Source organism: Temnothorax nylanderi, unplaced genomic scaffold (assembly GCF_030848795.1).
Source record: "Temnothorax nylanderi isolate EJ_2023f unplaced genomic scaffold, tnyl_v1.0 TNYL_tig0308_pilon, whole genome shotgun sequence".
In the NCBI taxonomy this organism is placed as follows: Eukaryota; Metazoa; Arthropoda; class Insecta; order Hymenoptera; family Formicidae; genus Temnothorax; species Temnothorax nylanderi.
The window spans coordinates 59,136-77,976 of record NW_027249370.1 but is presented as its reverse complement, the minus strand read 5'-3'; the positions used below and the strand labels follow the sequence as shown (position 1 = coordinate 77,976).

General features: G+C 32.8%; 3 protein-coding genes across 5 annotated transcripts; 2 read left to right on the top strand and 1 right to left on the bottom strand.

Moving 5' to 3' along the window:
• Positions 1–1,344: 1,344 nt before the first annotated feature.
• Positions 1,345–6,323, top strand: Fidipidine (coiled-coil domain-containing protein 93). Of its 2 annotated transcripts, XM_071719731.1 has the most exons (12): positions 1,347–1,555; positions 1,988–2,101; positions 2,177–2,271; positions 2,429–2,699; positions 2,788–2,982; positions 3,073–3,123; positions 4,378–4,482; positions 4,556–4,773; positions 4,915–5,231; positions 5,321–5,441; positions 5,520–5,604; positions 5,897–6,323. In XM_071719731.1, exons 1-12 carry the CDS (start codon positions 1,505–1,507, stop codon positions 6,056–6,058), a joined length of 1,785 nt encoding a protein of 594 aa, XP_071575832.1. In that variant the 5' UTR covers positions 1,347–1,504; the 3' UTR covers positions 6,059–6,323. The 2 variants fall into 2 exon arrangements, with proteins under 2 accessions (XP_071575833.1, XP_071575832.1); XM_071719732.1 differs by lacking the exon at positions 5,897–6,323 and having other exon boundaries at positions 1,345–1,555; positions 5,307–5,441; positions 5,520–5,606.
• Positions 6,324–6,603: 280 nt separating this feature from the next.
• Positions 6,604–18,537, top strand: Ada (N6-Methyl-AMP deaminase). 2 transcript variants are annotated; one of them, XM_071719736.1, is made up of 7 exons: positions 6,604–6,904; positions 7,158–7,285; positions 7,372–7,563; positions 7,647–7,884; positions 8,629–8,764; positions 8,853–8,953; positions 18,178–18,537. In XM_071719736.1, exons 1-7 carry the CDS (start codon positions 6,866–6,868, stop codon positions 18,250–18,252), a joined length of 909 nt encoding a protein of 302 aa, XP_071575837.1. In that variant the 5' UTR covers positions 6,604–6,865; the 3' UTR covers positions 18,253–18,537. The 2 variants fall into 2 exon arrangements, with proteins under 2 accessions (XP_071575837.1, XP_071575836.1); XM_071719735.1 differs by lacking the exon at positions 18,178–18,537 and adding an exon at positions 9,020–12,737.
• LOC139780977 (uncharacterized) lies at positions 12,401–14,294 on the bottom strand (the record flags this gene model as incomplete). The annotated part of the gene is made up of 2 exons (XM_071719734.1): positions 12,401–12,634; positions 12,816–14,294. Coding segments are annotated over 2 exons (1,713 nt in total), but the record flags the coding sequence as incomplete, so codon positions are not given.
• Positions 18,538–18,841: the final 304 nt, after the last annotated feature.

The following is an 18,841-nucleotide window of genomic DNA, read 5'->3' as shown; positions in this document are numbered from 1 at the left end:
GATTAACGGTGCCGTGTAAACGGAGTCTGTGACTAAGTTTACACGGCGCCGTTAATCGGGTTTAATAACATCGGTAGTTCTTAGACTAGCCAATCACACTCATTCTTCAGAAGAAGGAAATAGCTGTGATTTGCCAGCCTAAGAACTACCGATGTTATTAAACCCGATTAAGGGTGGCGTGTAACAGCGGTCTATATAAGTCTATGACTCCGTTTACACGGCACCGTTAATCGGGTTTTATAACATCGGTAGTTGTCAGGAAGACCAATCGTAATCATTCTTCAGAAGAATGGAATAGCTGTGATTGACCGGCCTAAGAACTACCGATGTTATAAAACCCGATTAACGGTGCCGTGTAAACTCAGTCTATGACTCCGTTTACACGGCACCGTTAATCGGGTTTTATAACATCGGTAGTTCTTAGGCCGGTCAATCACAGCTATTCCATTCTTCTGAAGAATGATTACGATTGGTCTTCCTGACAACTACCGATGTTATAAAACCCGATTAACGGTGTCATGTAAACACAGTCTATGATGGGCACTTACGGCAATCATAAATCCAGCCTTTAGCCTAAAGCCCCTTGCACAATGCCAGGCAACAGGCAATAGGAACAGGGAATAGAAATCAGAAATCATGTATAAATGCAGAATAAACAGTGACACAGGCAATAGACACAGAGTTTCCATCACGTTGGAAATTCTGTGCTTATTGCCTGTTGCCAACCAATCATAGTATTCGAATTTTTTAGGTTGTAATTAACGATTTTTTTGTTATTTCCTGTTCCTATTGCCTGTTGCCTGGCATTGTGCAAGGGGCTTAGGCCCAGTTTCACAGTGGCCAGTTAGCTTAACTAGTAGTTAATTCTCACTCTCCGTCTCTTTCTAACCTTTAGGTTAGAAAGAGACAGAGAGTGAGAATTAACTACTAGTTAAGCTAACTGGCCACTGTGAAACTGGGCCTTAAAGCTGGATTCAGACAGGACGCGTCAAGCGTCAAGGTGCGATTTCACGATGACGCTCGACGCTGGATTCGAGCGTCAAATCTGGTCACGTGATAGATTCAGAGGGACGCGAAATATAACCTAACCACTGGATTGGCTGAATTTGAGCGTCGAGTGTCAAAGCTAAACACAGTTTAGCTTTTTGGCGCTGTTTGACGCTCGAATCCAGCGTCGAGCGTCATCGTGAAATCGCACCTTCAAACAGCGAGCAGCAACCCAATCAGCGAGGTGATATCAGCAGTGGCATAGAAAATATCGCCTCGCTGATTGGTTGCTGCCGCTGCTTGACGCTTGACGCTTGACGCGTCCTGTCTGAATCCAGCTTAAAGTCTTGGGTCTGTTTCACTGTTTTCTGGTGGTCGATTGTGGGACAGCACTGAAACTGACTGCTGATAGTTCAAGGAGTTGGAGCTCTCGATTGCACAAATTATAATAAATTATCTCTTTTAATCGTAAATATATTAAAAAAGAACAGCGTGCTGCCTCTGAAAAATCAACAACATGCTGAACGACGTGCCGAAAAGATTATTAAGAAGTTCTGAAAGCACGGAGGTAAGATGTTCCATATCTAGTAATCAACATCTATTCGGTAAAATGATGTCTTTTTTTAAGTTATTTATTATTTATTTATACTTTTCTCGCAATATTATAGAACTTGAAATAATAAAAATCTTTTATCTTACTAAATTGATGAATTTACAATATATATATCAAAATTGAGACAGGGAATCAGAGTATATATTTATGCGAGATAAACAATAACAGATAGTATCATACGAATAAAATTATTTATTACAAATTGAAATAATACGTTTGCAAATCATTGCAAAGAATACGTACTTTCCTTTGTATCCAGTTATGGTGTAAGAAATTCTTTAGATTGATATGAGTTACTCTCAAATGGAATACACTGCATAAATATAATTCAAACTTATTATTTAGTTTAAATATATTGAACTAATCATTCAAATGTTATATTCTTAGGTCGATGTACGCGAGGATGAGGAACAAACCACTAAATTTCAAGAGATTATTAACTTACTTGTCGCTGCGGGTTATTTTAGGGCACGAATTAAAGGTTTATCGAATTTCGATAAGGTTCGCAAATTATTTCCAGTTTTTATTTTATTTTTATTAAGCTTATATGTAATTTCAAAAATTAATATTTGTTAGGTTGTTGGCGGCATGACCTGGTGCATTGAATCATGTAATTTTGATGTAGACGTGGATTTACTTTTTCAAGAAAATCTCACAATTGGTCAAAAAATGTATGTATTGTACACGTTGTATTTATTTGAAAATGATTTTACTTATTAATTTCTTTTTATTTCTTATATTTTATTGTTATTATTAATATCCTCATACATAGAAAATCTTTTCAACTATAACTAATATTTGACATTGTGTAAAATATATGTATTACAGCTCCTTGACAGAGAAAATTGTGGTTATGCTCCCCAAAATGAATTGTCCATATCGAATAGAACCACATCAAATACAAGGGCTAGACTGTATCCATATATTCCCAGTTGTTCAATGGCTGGTAAAGCGTTCTATGGAAATGCGACAAGAAATGGCAGACTTTGTGAGAGCCTTTGCGTTAAATCAATTTCACAAAAAGCATTCTTTTAGTAAAGATTCTGAAGTTGGAGCAACGGCTAATGAGAATGTTATCAGAAATTTACGTTCAGTTAAGGTGCAAACTATTTTTATAAAAATATTTAATTATAAAAACCCCATGGATGTGTAGTTGATATGCGCTATTTTTCTTCAATGTATAACAGAAAGCCTACGAGCCACGACGTTTGTTCAAACAAAAAGAGGACTTTGTGAAAGATGAATCAAATAGATTTATCGGTACAGTATTAGAGTATGAAGCACCATTTGAGGCTGTTAAAAATACATCAGCAACAACAACATCGACAGAATCTAAAAGCAATGATTCAAGAAATGAGTCAAGTAATGAAAAAAATGAAAAGGTATTGTTTACATAAAATACATCATTTTTTATTTATCTATTTAATATTTCTTAAACTAGTAGAGAAGTTTATGTAATTTATACCTTTTAGAACACAACTGAACAGATTACCGCTGCTCTATCCGTTATAGAAGAACATTCGGTATGTAGATATTTAAAAATGTTACTAAGAGAATGGATTCAAGGCTGTTTTAAATAATACTTTTTTTATTATATACAATTTATATACATTGTTCACTCATATTATCATTTAAAAAAAACGGTAATTGTTTAGATGGGGGGGATCACCTTGGATGACCTTGATATTTTAGTATGTTGTCAAGGTCACCCTCCTGAGTGACCTTCAGAAGGTTTCAGCCCGCGCTCGTTATTCGTTAAAAAGTTATTAACAAAAAAAGTTTGGAAAATATAGCAGCTATTTTGAGTATTGGAAGGCATAAATGACTAATATATATGTCGAAATAGTTCACAACTTCTATAAAGCAGGGCATACACACGTGTGTATGTGCTCTGCTTTAACGAAAATTACAACTTCTATAAAGCAGAGCGCACACACACGTGTGTATGCCCTGCTTCATAGAAGTTGTGATTTTCGTTAAAGCAGGGAACATACACACGTGTGTATGCACTGCTTTATAGAAGTTGTAATTTTCGTTAAAGCAGAGCACATACACACGTGTGTATGCCCTGCTTTAACGAAAATTACAACTTCTATAAAGCAGGGCATACACACGTGTGTGTGCGCTCTGCTTTATAGAAGTTGTGATTTTCGTTAAAGCAGGGCACATACACACGTGTGTATGCCCTGCTTTATAGAAGTTGTGAACTATTTCGACATATATATTAGTCATTTATGCCTTCCAATACTCAAAATAGCTGCTATATTTTCCAAACTTTTTTTGTTAATAACTTTTTAACGAATAACGAGCGCGGGCTGAAACCTTCTGAAGGTCACTCAGGAGGGTGACCTTGACAACATACTAAAATATCAAGGTCATCCAAGTTGATCCCTCCCATCTAAACAATTACTAAAAAAACAATTTTTTATCCAAATTTACGTGAAAGTATTATTTGTTTATTTGAAGTGTGGTCATATTCAAAAGATTCTTTTCTCTTAAAAAGTTAATTATTGTGATTTGTATTTTTATAGAAAGGACGGCCAATTTTCGAGTAATGAAAAAATGTTAGAAAATAAATTTAAAATTAATGTTTATTAAATTAAAATGAATTAGTTACAAGTTTACGTTTCAAACCATACTTGATCTTCTTCAGAACGACAGAAATAAAATAAACGACGATTCACATTATAAAGATAGAAATATATAAATAAGCATAAGTAATTTCTTATTTATATTTTTGTAGTATTATAATTATTAATCTTTCGTCTTTAATACAGATGCGCTTAAGTGTAAGTACAGTTGGAAACATCGTTGGTATACAAGCGCAAGAAATTGCTAAAGTAGCAGAAAAATATGCAGCCATGGCTACTTCCGAAATAAAGGTAAATTTAAATATAGAATGTATCTTTGTGCAATATAATTGAAGCGTACAACATGATATTTTTATTAATGCAGGATGGTGACGCAACAGATTCGTCGCGCGCTCTAATTGCATTGCAAAAACAAAAGACAACATTACAATCTAGAGTACGCAAGTTAATGAAGGAGAGAGATAGTTTATCTGACAAACTTGTTGAAATAGTAGAAAAAGTGAAAGAATATCGTACGAGAAGAGAAACCATTGAGCGCTCGTTTAAAAAGATTCGGGAAATTGGAATTAATGATAATGACAGGTATTTAGAAGTAATAAAGTTATGATTGATTATAAATGATTATAAATAAAGATATATATTAATTTTTTTAATATTAATCTTTTTCTTCTGGTACTTTTTTTACAAATATGAAATAAACAAGAATTTTTATTCAACTTTTAGTATTTTTAAACGATTAGAGGAGCTTCTATCTGTGCATGAGGGATTAAAGGAACAAGAACACAATTTCCGAGAGCAATGTAAATCGGACTTAAATCTTCTTCGAGGTATGTTACAAGAGATTGAAAATGGTGCTCCGGTGGAGGAAGAGGATCGTGTCAAAGAATATGAGGAGCAAAAGGAAGCTATAACACGAGTGCGATTGCAATTGGCTAAAAAGAATAGAATTATTGCATCCTTAACGAGACAATTGGACGATGTTCCAGGGCGCTCTGAACTGACACAATATCAACGTCGTTTTATGGAACTCTATAACCAAGGTTAATTGAATTTATCTTTACTTAAGAACAATCCTGCAATTCAGAAGTATCTATTTCAAGAAATTCCGATTAAAGCGTATTGTTTACAGTTTCAGCCAAGCACAAAGAAACTAAACAATATTATACGTTGTACAATACTCTCGATGATACAAAACTGTACATAAGTAAGGAATTGTCGTTACTAAATTCCATTCAGGATAACTATAATGAGTACGTACTGTAAATATTAATAGTTTTAATATATCCGTAATGTTAACAATATATGTAATTTCACCTGTTTTACGAAAGAGCTATGGCATCAACAAGTGGCAAGGAACAGTTCCTGAAACAATTCGAGACAATTGTTGCAGGAGTGAAGCGCAACAAAGCGATGGTAAGATGGAAAATAATGATATAAAAATGAACCAATTTAGGAGCATGTAGTATTCATTGAAATGAGGCAAACATATCTAACTTGAAATAACAATTTTTATCTTGATTTTTATTCTATTTCCATAAGAATTGATTTACGAAATTACTGGCTGGATATTTTTGTCTTCCTATGTATACTATGCGACTTTAAATTTTCCGATTCTGTATAACTTTTCTTTTTAATTCTGTATATTTAATGATGAGTTAATATTGCAAAATCAAACAAATAATTTAAAAAATGATTTTATATTTAGGTCGAAAAACGGTGTACCGACGAAAAAGGTAGGCGAGATACGCTTAGTCGACAACTCGTCACTCTCGTAGAACAGCAACGCAAATATGTGGCTGCAGTTAGACAGCTCACTATTGAATGCCGCAAAAATGAAGCTTTATTGGCTCAACTTCGCGGTCCATAAGTGGTTTCCCTCATCAAATGGAAACCAGGCAAATGTTTACAACTCGTGACATAAATTATTACGATAGGCTGTTTAATACTTTCGCTACGTACGTAATGAACATATGATAAATTTACAAAAAACATAATATGAATGCCAAAAATATTTGCTATGTATATAGAGATGTAGTGATTCTTTTTCTTAAATAACTAAACAAAATTCTATAGTTTATGATAATTTACAGTTTGTATCAATTTGTACATATAAATACATACATATACATATATGTGTTGTGTTATGTTACATTATATATTATAAATAAAATGTAAATTAGATAAATACGTTAAATACGATTGTACATAAATTGCATGTTATACATTATAATACATATAATGTTACAGTGTATATACTTGAGTAACATACAAAATATATAAATTATTCCATTATTTCAATATTGTATCAATATCTTCTTTCAATAGTTCTTCCTCCAAAAGATAAAATCTTCTACTAAATCGTCTACTATAAATTTCTATTCTGTTTTATTTTATTTTTCTGATTTTATCTGGCATGCTCTCCCCCTAGAGTCCTAAATAATAGACTCTACTCTCCCCCATGAATGAATGAGTCAATCACGTGATTTCTGTCATTCGCGCTCAATGGTAACTCCATCTATCTATCAAACAACTCGATTCGTGAACGTGAACAACTCGAAAACGTAAACAGTGGTAAACATAGTTTTGATTGCATTTACAACGGGAATATTCGTTTTATAGAACTGAAAAGTGTAATAATTGTTTTATAAAGTTAAGACTTATATTGAATGATAAAATGGACATGCAGGAGTTTTGCCGAAAGTTACCCAAAGTGGTACGTTTTTGTGTTCCTCGCCTAAGGGCCGGTTATTCCAACCTATTGGTAAACTAACTAATAGTTAAATCATATATGTGTCTTTGTTTTTCCTTTAAATAAAACAAGGATAGACATATGATTTAACTATTAATTAGTTTATCAATAAATTGGAACAACTGGCCCTAAAATAGTGACGCTTATTGTAGAAAATAAATACTTTTATTTTATATTTTAATCTACTAAACAGTGAATTCTTTCTTTGATTGATTAGGAACTTCATGCACATTTAAACGGTTCGTTAAGTGTGAGTACGTTGCAAAAATTATGTAAAATGCATCGCTCAGGCATTGCTTCCGATCAAGCTTGTATGGATACTACTAATTTCTCATCTTTAAGCGAGTACGTAGGCAGTATTTTCCTACAAAACACTATTGAGGTCATAAATTGTTCAATAAAGAATATACTATGTAATATTTATTTTTCAGATGTTTTAAAATGTTTGACATAGCGCATGCACTAACAATTATACCACAGGCTGTATTTGTTGCTACTTGTGACGTGATAAAAGAGTTTCACGAGGACAATGTGATTTATTTAGAATTGAGAAGCACACCTCGTGCTGTAAATGATTTAATGACAAAAACAGAGTACCTTGAAGCTATAATAAAAGCTATGGAGTAAGTAACTCGATAATGTCTGTACGTATACTTTTTAATTTTTCCTTGAGGTAATTAGTAAATGATATTTGATATGTGTACAGAGCATCCAAATCTGAGTTTCCACAAATTCTTGTAAAACTACTAGTGTCAATTAATCGAAAACAAGGTTACGAATCTGCAGAAGAAAACCTAAATCTTGCTATACAGTTTATAGAGAAATATCCTGGATATGTTGTGGGTATTGATCTTAGTGGCGATCCAACAGCAGGCGATTCATTTTTAGAGTTATTAGAAAAGTCCAGGAAAGTCGGCCTTAGAATTACGGCTCATTGTGCTGAGGTAAATTATCTTTTGGATAAGATCAACTATCTCTACATATACAGGATGTCCTATTTTAAATGACGATCTCAAGTATTTCTTGAACAATACATTTTAAAGAAAAATGTTTCAGATAAAAGTTGGAGGATTCAAAGGGGATCAATAGACGGTCTTATTAGATTTTGAGTCTGGGACTTGTTGCCTGGGCTCATTAGTAGGGCCTAAGTCAAATTTTGTAAATAAAACCTCCATTTTTTATTTTATTATCTTTTTACTAATTAATTTGAACAACTTTTGTCTAAAACATTTTTTTATTTACCTAATACTTTTTGAGATATTCAAGGAGAACTTGGTAACTTTTCCAATATTTAGCTTAGGATCTCGATAATTGTTTGTTGGAGGGAAAAGTGGTACAGGACTTTTTGATTTGATTTGATCTCAAGAATATGCTGTTGCAATAGTACTCCAACTTCTTTGAATACTTGTGTATACATGAAAGCTCCAAGGAGGTGTATAAGGAGATAAGATTGGTTCCCTTTGAACCCTTCAATTTTCATCTAAAATATTTTCATTTTTAAAATTCAAATCTTTAAAATTGTTTTGTTCAAAAGATATTCAAGGTTGTCATTTAAAATGGGACACCCTGTACAATCCCCTGGTTCCGATATTCAGTACTGAAAATCTATAGTTTGCGTCACGTATACTATAGATTTTCAGCACTGCCAGTAAAAAAGGAACACAGCCATATAGTATGTATAAATACAGGTGCCAAATGAAGTGGAAACAAACGATATTTTAAAATTTAAACCTGATCGATTGGGACATTGTACTTGCATTCATCCTAGTTTACAAGGTTCTCAACAATTGTTTAATATGTTATTGGAATCCAAAATTCCTGTTGGTAAGAAATCTTTGATAATTTCTTTTCAAAAACAGATATTTTGGTGAACGTTAATAATATGTATTATTTTACTTTTCTTATAATCTAGAATTATGCTTGACATCAAACATTAAATGTAAAACAGTATCGTCTTATATGTATCATCAATTTAAATATCTGTACAAAGCTGGACATCCTATAACAATTGGAGTAAGTATGAAAAATAACATATATTGTTAAAAATTCACTAACAAATAAAATAATTGTTTTTTTTAGACTGACGATAAAGGTGTTTTTAACACGTGCTTATCAAAGGAATTAGAGATACTAAATTCTGTTTTTAATATTGGGAGAAAACAGCTTAAAGAATTGTCTATATTATCTGTACAATATAGTTTTGCAAGTACAGAGGAAAAGAAAAGTTTAACAGCAATTATCGAAAATTTTGATTAACATGTGTTGATTAACATTTCTCTATTTTATAAGTCTCGCCAACATTTTTAACAAGTTTCAGTTAGCACATCTCTGATCATAATATTCTCTTCTAATCTAATTATTTATTTATTTATCAGTAAGAATGAAAAGAACATATTTTTTCTATAATGTTTTTTTTTCTTTCCATATTCATTCCTTTATATATATATATGTATATATGTGTGTATATATATATATATATATACTAGCTTTAAAGTCCGCACTACACGCGGAAGTACATCATATAGTTCGGTGCCTATATGTCAATCAAATAAAAATGAATAGCGAATCAACTCGAGCATTCCAAGTATGAACATTTAGGCGCAACAAACTTATTTTAAAATTATTTATCCATTAAATCATATTAAATTGAATGTCACCGTCTTTCTTTTAGATCATCCTCAGTGGGTGAAATACATACACACATTTTAAAAAAATGTGATTTTTTGAAACATTTGTTTTAAAACATTCTGAACACATTGAGATAGAAAATTGAAAAAATGGCATCAGTTTCCAGAAAATTGGTCCATTAATAAAAAATTAAACTTATTGTTGCCATCCTCAAAAAATTAGTTAAATTTTTGGACCAGTTTCAAGAAAATCGGCAAATCGGTACATTAATGAAAAATTAAACCCATCGTCTCCATCTCCAAAAAATTAGAAAAATTTTGACACCAGTTTCAAGAAAATCGGTCCATTAATGAATGAGTAGTTCGCGATCAGAAAAATTAGAAAATTTTTGGAACCGGTTTCAAAAAACTCGGTCCATTAATGAAAAATTAAACCCATCTCTGTATAATTACAAAAATTTTGGTACCAGTTTAAAAAAAATCGGTCCATTAATGAATAAGTAACTTGCGATCAGACGGACAGACATTAGTACTTATTATTTCCCGAAAAATTGAAAAAATTTTAGCACCGATTTCAAGAAAATCGGTTCATTAATAAATGAGTAGTTTGCGATCAGAAGAATTAGAAAAAGTTTAGCACCGGTTTCAAAAAAATTGATCCATTAATAAAAAATTAAATCTATCCTCGAAAAATTAGAAAAATTTTAGTACCAGTTTCAAGAAAATCTATTAATAAATGAGTAGCTCGCGATCTGACGGATAGACATTAGTACTTATTATTTCCCGAAAAATTAGACAAATTTTGGGACCGGTTTCCAAAAAATCCATTAATGAAAAATTAAATTCATCGTCGCCATCCCCGAAAAATTAGAAAAATTTTGGCACCGGTTTCAAGAAAATCGGTCCATTAATGAATGAGTAGTTCGCGATCGGACATTAGATACTTATTATTTTCCGAAAAATTACGTGTATTATTTCCTGAAAAATTAGAAAAATTTCGGTACCGGTTTCCAAGAAAATCGGTAACGAAAAATTATTCACATCATTGCAATCCCTGGGAAATTCTATCTCTACTTCATATATAAATCCTTTAAGATTCGGGTGTTTCTTAAAGACCACCTACTAACTATATAGCGTTACTTCTTATCAAAAATTGAGTCGAAAAGTACTAACAAGTCATTTTTTTCTGTACTGCTTAATGAACCAGTAATTATTGGGTAAAGTCAATCCAATCAGCACTGTCTTTTAGCTGCGCGGCCGTGTAGTGTGCGCTCACGCATACTACCAGGCACGCAGCTTACTGACGTATGGCCGGCTAAAGGGTGGCACTGAGTGGACTGACTTTATTCAATAATAAGGGGATGCTGGAGCCGTCTGTATAACCAACAAAATTACCATTTTCTATGTTATCGACTATATCTGTCCTTGTATAGACAAAGTATAGACAAGGATAGCACGCTACATTGCACGCACACATACGCACGATACACATCGATATCATACTTTTATATTACGCTTCCAAATCTTGATTTGGGGGGTTTATCGATGTTTTTATTGTTGTGCAATTCAGGGGAACTTGTTTTCGCGTTCGTACCAATGGTATATCTCTTATATGAAATACATCTTGTGACTCTACTTGTGACGAGCTGACAGCTCGCCGCAACTCGAGACGCCATATTGGGATAAGAGTAGGATAAGGAAATCTGTATTTTCGTAATTTTTTCTCGTTTTCTATATAAAATCGGAGTTCCCCTGAATCATTAATGTATGTACTGCAATTCTGGAGAAGGATTTTTAATTCTGTCAAATTAATACGACGCTACGTTCCGACAAAAAATGCCGGTAATACAGACGGCTCCAGCATCACCTTAAGCATTATAGAAAAAAATGGCTCAGGACTTTTCGACTCAATTTTTGATAAATAACGCTATGTAGTAGTTAGTGGGCGGTCTTTAAGAAACACCCTATATACCGTTTAATCCAAATCTATTTATGCATAGATTTGTTCATAGATTTCTTTAAACTCTGCAATATTTGCCGATAGTTTTTCAGTGTGATATTTCATGTATTTTTTTTTAATCGCCCATGACCGTCAAGTAATATGTGAACAAAAGTGGTACGTAATATTTATATGTCACTCTGTAAATCAAAGAGAATGCATGAAACTCTTTCACATATTATAATTTGCACTAATTTAATTTATTATTATGTAAATTGTGATTTAAACATGTGACGTATGGTTGAATGATAATGAAGAATCATCTTGCTTTTGAAGTCTGCATAAGATGTGCTGTACTCATTAATTTTTATTATGTAAAAATATTGCACTATTTATCATTAAATTTTGTGCCAAAATATATAAGAATAATTATTAAATACAGAAAAAGAGAGGGTAGAAGAAATATCTTGATGTGTGTCCCGATTTCTTTTAAGGTTTTGTAGAAACCAGCGTAAAATAGCGTGCATAAATAATTAGTGATATAAAATAGAGTTTATCCATCTTTGTTAAGAATTTATATCATTTATTTAGGCTATAATTAAATCGGCTCGCAATCTCGGAATATGTCGTAATTAATAGCATTACACTCTATTATAGCTATAATCTTTTCTTTAATTACAAATATGTGCATTATTCTGCTTTCTTTAATATCTATGATATTTCTTTACATAAATCTATCCCTACATATTCGTATTATTTATTAGTCTTTTGCTATTATGGCCTTAGTTTAGAAGTATTGTTTGCATAATTTTATTTTGTACGATATATTTGTCCTGAAGATTGTAAAATAAAGATAAATCTATGTTATCTTACATCTCTCTCTCGACAAAAACTTCAAATTTTTGCATTAGGACCAGCTAGTACACGTTTGATCCTCTTGAATCTGGCTAAAGCGCTACCAGGCTCACTCTGCAATCCACCGAAGGCCTCTTTGTACTCTTTTTCTAAACGTGGACTTAATTCCTGCGAACTTCCAGTGAGAGACACCAAAGAATCGGAGTGTTCCGCTGTAGGACTCTGTTCTTCCTCGTTATTCTCGTCTTCACCAACGGGCAAAGATACTTGGAGCTGCGACAGTTTTTTTTTGTCACTTATTTTTATACATTTATATTTATATTAATGTATAAATATGTAATTTATATTAATGTATAAAAGCAATTTCTGCAATTTATTTTACGCAATATATCAATTAATTTTTAATAATCACACGATAATGGACGGTTTTAATCCGTTTTCCGCTAAGCCTTACCATTTTGTTGTCCGTACGGAGATAAGAACTCGAATCGGGGTTCATGAGTAATTCATTTTCGGGTCCTACGGCTGTCCGGTCGGATGGCAACGTGTAGCCTCTCGATTGTCTCTTCTTTGCCTGATGCTGATCGTTATTCACCAAGAAAATTTGCCTAACGCGCTCGCGTTTCTTTTTGAAAAGCCCTATTGAAGGAATTAGCTCAGAAGACTTATCGTAATTAGTCACGAATCGTTTCTTCAGATTTTCATTCTCCTTCGAAGTATTCGACTTGCCGATCTCGCTAGATCGATGTTGCCGCTTTTTATGCAGTTCTCTCCTCAAAGATCGCTTCTTCTCGTTTCGCTGGGAAGAACCAGCCGTGTCATCGGCGATCTCGCGGATGGATCTTTTGGCTACAATCTGGCGCTTCTCGATCAGTTTATCCTTGAAATTCTGCTTCTCCTCATCCTCGTGCTCCTGATCTTGCAACTCGTCGAATCGGGCATTGTTGTCCTCGATGTCTCTTATTTGTTGCTGCACCTCGATATTTCGTCGAATCTCTTCCTTAAGCGAATCGATCTTTCGTTGAATCTCCTCCTCCACGCGTTTCTCGTATTCCGCATTTGATTCGTCTTTCTTGGGCGAAGTAACTTTGCTCGTTGGTTCTTGAATCTTGGAGGAATCGCTCAACCTTGAGATCGGGTCCTTCGACCCGAAACCTTTGATCTTGGACGCGTCATTGGGCGCTGACGCTTCGTTAAAACCTTTCAACAATTCGATACGAGAGACGTTGCGTGAGTTATGATCCTTTGCCGCGATCTTCGACTCTTCTAACTTTACTGGATCGTCCGGACTTGACTTGGACGTATCGAGCATTTCTGAAATTTCCGCTTGGTCTCTCTTCACCCGAGCATCCTTTTCTTTTTTCTCGACTTCAGCCATCGAGTCTTGCACCGCAGCTATATCTTCCGATATTCCCGGCGAGTCGTCTTCTTCTATTTCCTCGTAATCCTCCGGGCCGCTTAGGGCACCACGTTTTGCGATGTCTTTCGCCTCGTAATCATCATACAAACTCGATCTCTCGTCCTGATCGGTATATCTGTCGCCGTTTATGTCACGGGGTAAACGCACGAGATTGCTCGTTTTCTCGTTTTTATCACGTACCGTTGCCTCTTCATCCGCTTCTTCCGGTTCTTCACTCGAACGTCGCGAGTTAAGGTAGCTGGACACATCGTCACGATCGAAGGATCCTTCAACGTTTGATGAATGGAGATCGACGGAGATCACGGAATCTGCGGCTTTCCTCGAAACTTTACGCTTTTCTTTCGTATTGTCTCGATAGGTATTACCCTCTTCAGAATCATCATCCCCTTTCTCTTCATGTTCCGAGTTTATTTGTTTTGCATAACTAGGATCTCCTTTAGATTGCGATGTTTTAGCAACGGAAATCTCCCGTTTAATTCTAGAAACATATAATCTTTCAAGCGATATAAAATATAAAAGAATATATTATGTGCAGAGAATAAAAGCGTAACCAGTGACAAGTAGAAAGTGTAAAATCTCATTAAATCCACAACAGACGGGTAATGCAGAGCAGCCTAAGAAAATCACGTACTGTCAATACCTGTGAGTATTATTGACGATTTTCGCGTGACAAATCAACGATTGTAATATCACGAGCAAGATGAAGACGCAGATGCAATCGTATAATCGATTTTTCATACTGCGGCGTGAAAATTCTTGCGGCACATCGCGAAAGCGTGTCTCGACGTTGCAATCACATTAACATGGAATTAAGAAGAAATTGAGTTATGTGTTCTCGCGAGTTGTCAAATCGAACCGCTATGAAACCGCTGAAGGGATTTATTGTATCGAATAATCGAATGCGATTATTTGCGATTACGTTATCTTCTTGTGTTTCATCTTCTATCAATAATTTTGCATGATTTGCATTTACTTGAAGTGGCACGTTTTTCAATAATTATGACGATTTGCCATAAATACTGTAAGTTTTAGACTTTACTTTAATCAAAAGTTTGAATAAGCCGACGAGTTGAGAGACCCTTAGATTAGTTATCATGCCATTCAAAGCAACGGACTTTAAGAACGCATGCATGCATGAGTCATGAGATTCACTAAAATTAAGGGCTTGAGCAGAATAGCTGACTTATAATTTCAAGACAATGTTTTATGCTTTAAATCTTTGTTTTTAGTAACGGCATAATACTGTCTTGTGTGTCTCACGTCTTAAACGTATGCACGAAGTGTCAATATTTGCGTTACTAAAAACAAAGATTTAAGGCATAAAACATTGTCTTAAAATTATAAGTCAGCTATATTCTGCTCAGGCCCTAACAAACATTCCTTAACGGAGATATGTCCATAAAACAAGATCGATCCGGTAAGAAAATAGGAGAGTTAAAAGGTATAAGAGAGAGGGGGAGGGAGAGGAGGGAGGGAGGGGGGGGGGGGGGGGAGAGAGAGAGAGAGAGAGAGAGAGAGGAGAGAGAGAGAGAGAGAGAGAGAGAGAGAGAGAGAGAGAGAGAGAGAGAGAGAGAGAGGAGAGAGAGAGAGAGAGAGAGAGAGAGAGAGAGAGAGAGAGAGAGAGAGAGAGAGAGAGAGAGAGAGACTTGTCTTTAGTGATAGTATAATACCTTACTTTCGAAGTTAAAACTTCAAGACTAGCACTTTTTTAGAGTCTCTTCTCTTTTTATCCTGAATATACTGGCCGTTTAACCACTATATTCGTAAATATTAACACAAAGAGAAAAATCGCTTTAATACAGTTTAATTTTAGGTAAGATATTATATTATAACATTCTATTAAAAATGGCAATTGGCTTCATCCCAGAACAAAAATAAATAGAAACAAAAATAAGTAGAAATGAAGAAGTATTTGTATGTATATACGTCAAGATGTACGTGCAACTTCCGATATATAAAAAATTATTACAATCCATTGGTAAATAAATAATAAACGCATTTTACGGCGTACAAGGCACACAGATTCAGATATTTATATCTACAATATATCTATATAACTTACGTAATAATAATATATGTAATAATATATAAATGTGTCGTAAATAAAAGTAACGTCTAGGTTAAAGCCGGTTATAATTTCCGCAGAAATTGCTTTTACTTCGCTAACGTTCGATAAAAGTCTCTCGTGCACTGAGAACAAAAATATGTTAATCAAAAAAGATATTTAGTCCGATACGTGCAATTAAACATGTTAGTTAAATTAAATTAAACATTAGTTTAATTAAACATTAGTTGTTTCAACAATTATTATAAGTTGCATTAAAAAATATATAATAGTGCATTCATGTCAACCATCAAAATTTTTTAACCAAGAATTAATTAATTCAACTAATGTTTAGTTAGTTACTAACTAAAATGTTTAGCATGTATCGAACTAAATATTTTTTCGGATTAACAAATTTTTTTTCTCAGTGTGTATCTTATAACGCTAGAATCTATACTTTACATGCATGCCCATATCCTTCTTATTATTGGTAATGTCTGTTTTAATTCAACAATTCATGTTTCTCGCAATTCAAAAATGACACTTTGAGATTGCACCAAGATCAACAAGAGAAAGAAAGCATCAATTAAAGTCTTGCATGAAAACGGTAATGAAAGTTAAAAATATATAAAAACCGGCAGTCTATACAGACTTCACAAAATTCGAATCTTGAAGAAATGAAGAAATGATGGAGAAATTTTAAGTTCAGTAAATAATGTAACGTGTATAAATAATATTTTTGACATATTTTTTTAAATTATGTATATAAAAAAATATAGATACACAGAAAAAAAGAACATTTTTATTTAGAGAATATCTTTATTTTTGAATGTAAATCTTAAAATGAGATTATATAGCGTTAAACAAAGATAAATTACTTGCATCAAAGCATTATACATAATTCAATAAAGAAAAATATATTCTTACTAGGTTTTTCACCCGCGCTTCGCGCGGGCTCAAAACTTTTTCCTTTTTTTTTTAGTCTAGATCCCTTCCCTAAACCCTCTTTGTTCTCACTTTTTTCTTCGCAGACAATTTTTTTCCACTTTAATTTATATTTATTTTTATTTGTATTTTATTATATTTATTTATAATTAATTTTATTACATTTATTTACTATTAATTAAATTTTATTATTTAAAACAAAATTGGCCTCTATCATACATCCTTTTTTTGGATCATCCTTAGTGAGTGGAATATATACCTACACATAAGCATACAGACATTTTTTGAAAAGGTGATTTTTCAACGTTTTCGAACATTCTGAACACATTGGCATAGAAAACTGAAAAACATAGTACCGGTTTTAAGAAAATACGTCCATTACTGGAAAATTGAATTCATCGTCGTCATCCCCGAAAAATTAGAAAAATTTTGGGACCGGTTTCCAAAAAATCGGTTATGAAAAATTATACACATCATCACCATCTCCGAAAAATTAGAAAAATTTGGGCATTGTTTTGAAGAAAATTGGTCCATTAATTGAATGAATAGTTCGCAGTCAGAAAAATTTTAGCACCTGCAGTTTCCAAAAAATCAGTACATTAATGAAAAATTAAACTCATATGAAAAATTCTACATATCATCGCTATCCCCAAAAGATTAGAAAAATTTTGGCACCGGTTTCAAGAAAATCGATCCATTAATAAAAAATTATCCATTAATGAAAAATTAAACTTATCCTAAAAAAAATTTAAAAATTTTGGCACTGGTTTTAAGAAAATCGGTCCATTTTAATACTTATTATTTCTCGAAAAATTTGAAAAATTTTGAAACCGGTTTCCAAAAAATCGGTAACGAAAAATTATCAAAAAAAAATTTAGCTTGATATCTCAAAATTAGCGGAAATTGGAGCAATCACGTATATTTTTTTAAACAGAAATCGGAAACTCTTTTATTATTAGCAGTTTTTCTAATTCTATTACATTCTTTAGTTCTTTCTATCTCTATTTCATATATAATTCTTTAAGATTTGGTCAATTATTTCCCGAAAAATTAGAAAAATTTCGGAACCGGTTTCCAAAAAATCGGTAACTAAAAATGATACACTTTATGGCAATCCCCGGAAAATTCTACCCCTACTTCATATGTAATTCTTTAAGATTCGGTCTATTAACGAATGAGTAGTTCACGGTCAGACAGACAGACAGACATCAGGTACTTATATATATAGATTATTCTTATTATTTAAAAATAATTTTTATTAATGAAAAACAAAAAAAATTGGATAGAGAATAACAGTACTTTCGAACTAAGAATATTCATATTATAACGATAAATAATCTTATTTTAAAATTCAATATTACGTGACGACAAATAATGTTGATTCAATTTTATTATGTTACAATAAAGAAGAAGAACTTGGAAGAAGAAGACTTGTGGCAGCTTACGCCCATAAAATGCATCCACGCATTTTACCGACGGTAGTTTGCAACAACACCGCTAGGCGGCGCATGACGAGAAGCGCTTTCTCGCATTTAAAATACATCCAGCCGCGTATATAAACAGCCCTTGCGAAGCGAAAAATAGATTCAGTTTTGTAACCTCATTATCATCGATGAAAATTATTTTTGAGTAATGAGAATATATTTTTCTTTATTAAATATAATGCTTTGATGGGACTGATGGGAGTGATTTATCTTTGCTTAACACTGTATATAATATCATTTTAACATTTACATGTCAAAAATAAAGATATTCTCTAAATAAGAATGTTCTCTTTTTCTATAGATGACATTTGTGGACATCATTATCATATTGTATTCTTTATGTAATAATTATTATATTTAAATTAAATTATAATATTCTTGAAATACAAGAATATAAAATTTTTTAAAGAAATTTATATATTATTCTTGCTTATATATATGAAACAATGATTGTGTTGATTTGAATATATTTGTCTTGATTAAAGACTAATTTTTTTCTGTGCAGGTATATGTAAGATTTTATTTATATTCATATATATATAGATATATTATATAATTAATTCCATTTTATATTATTATTTAATATT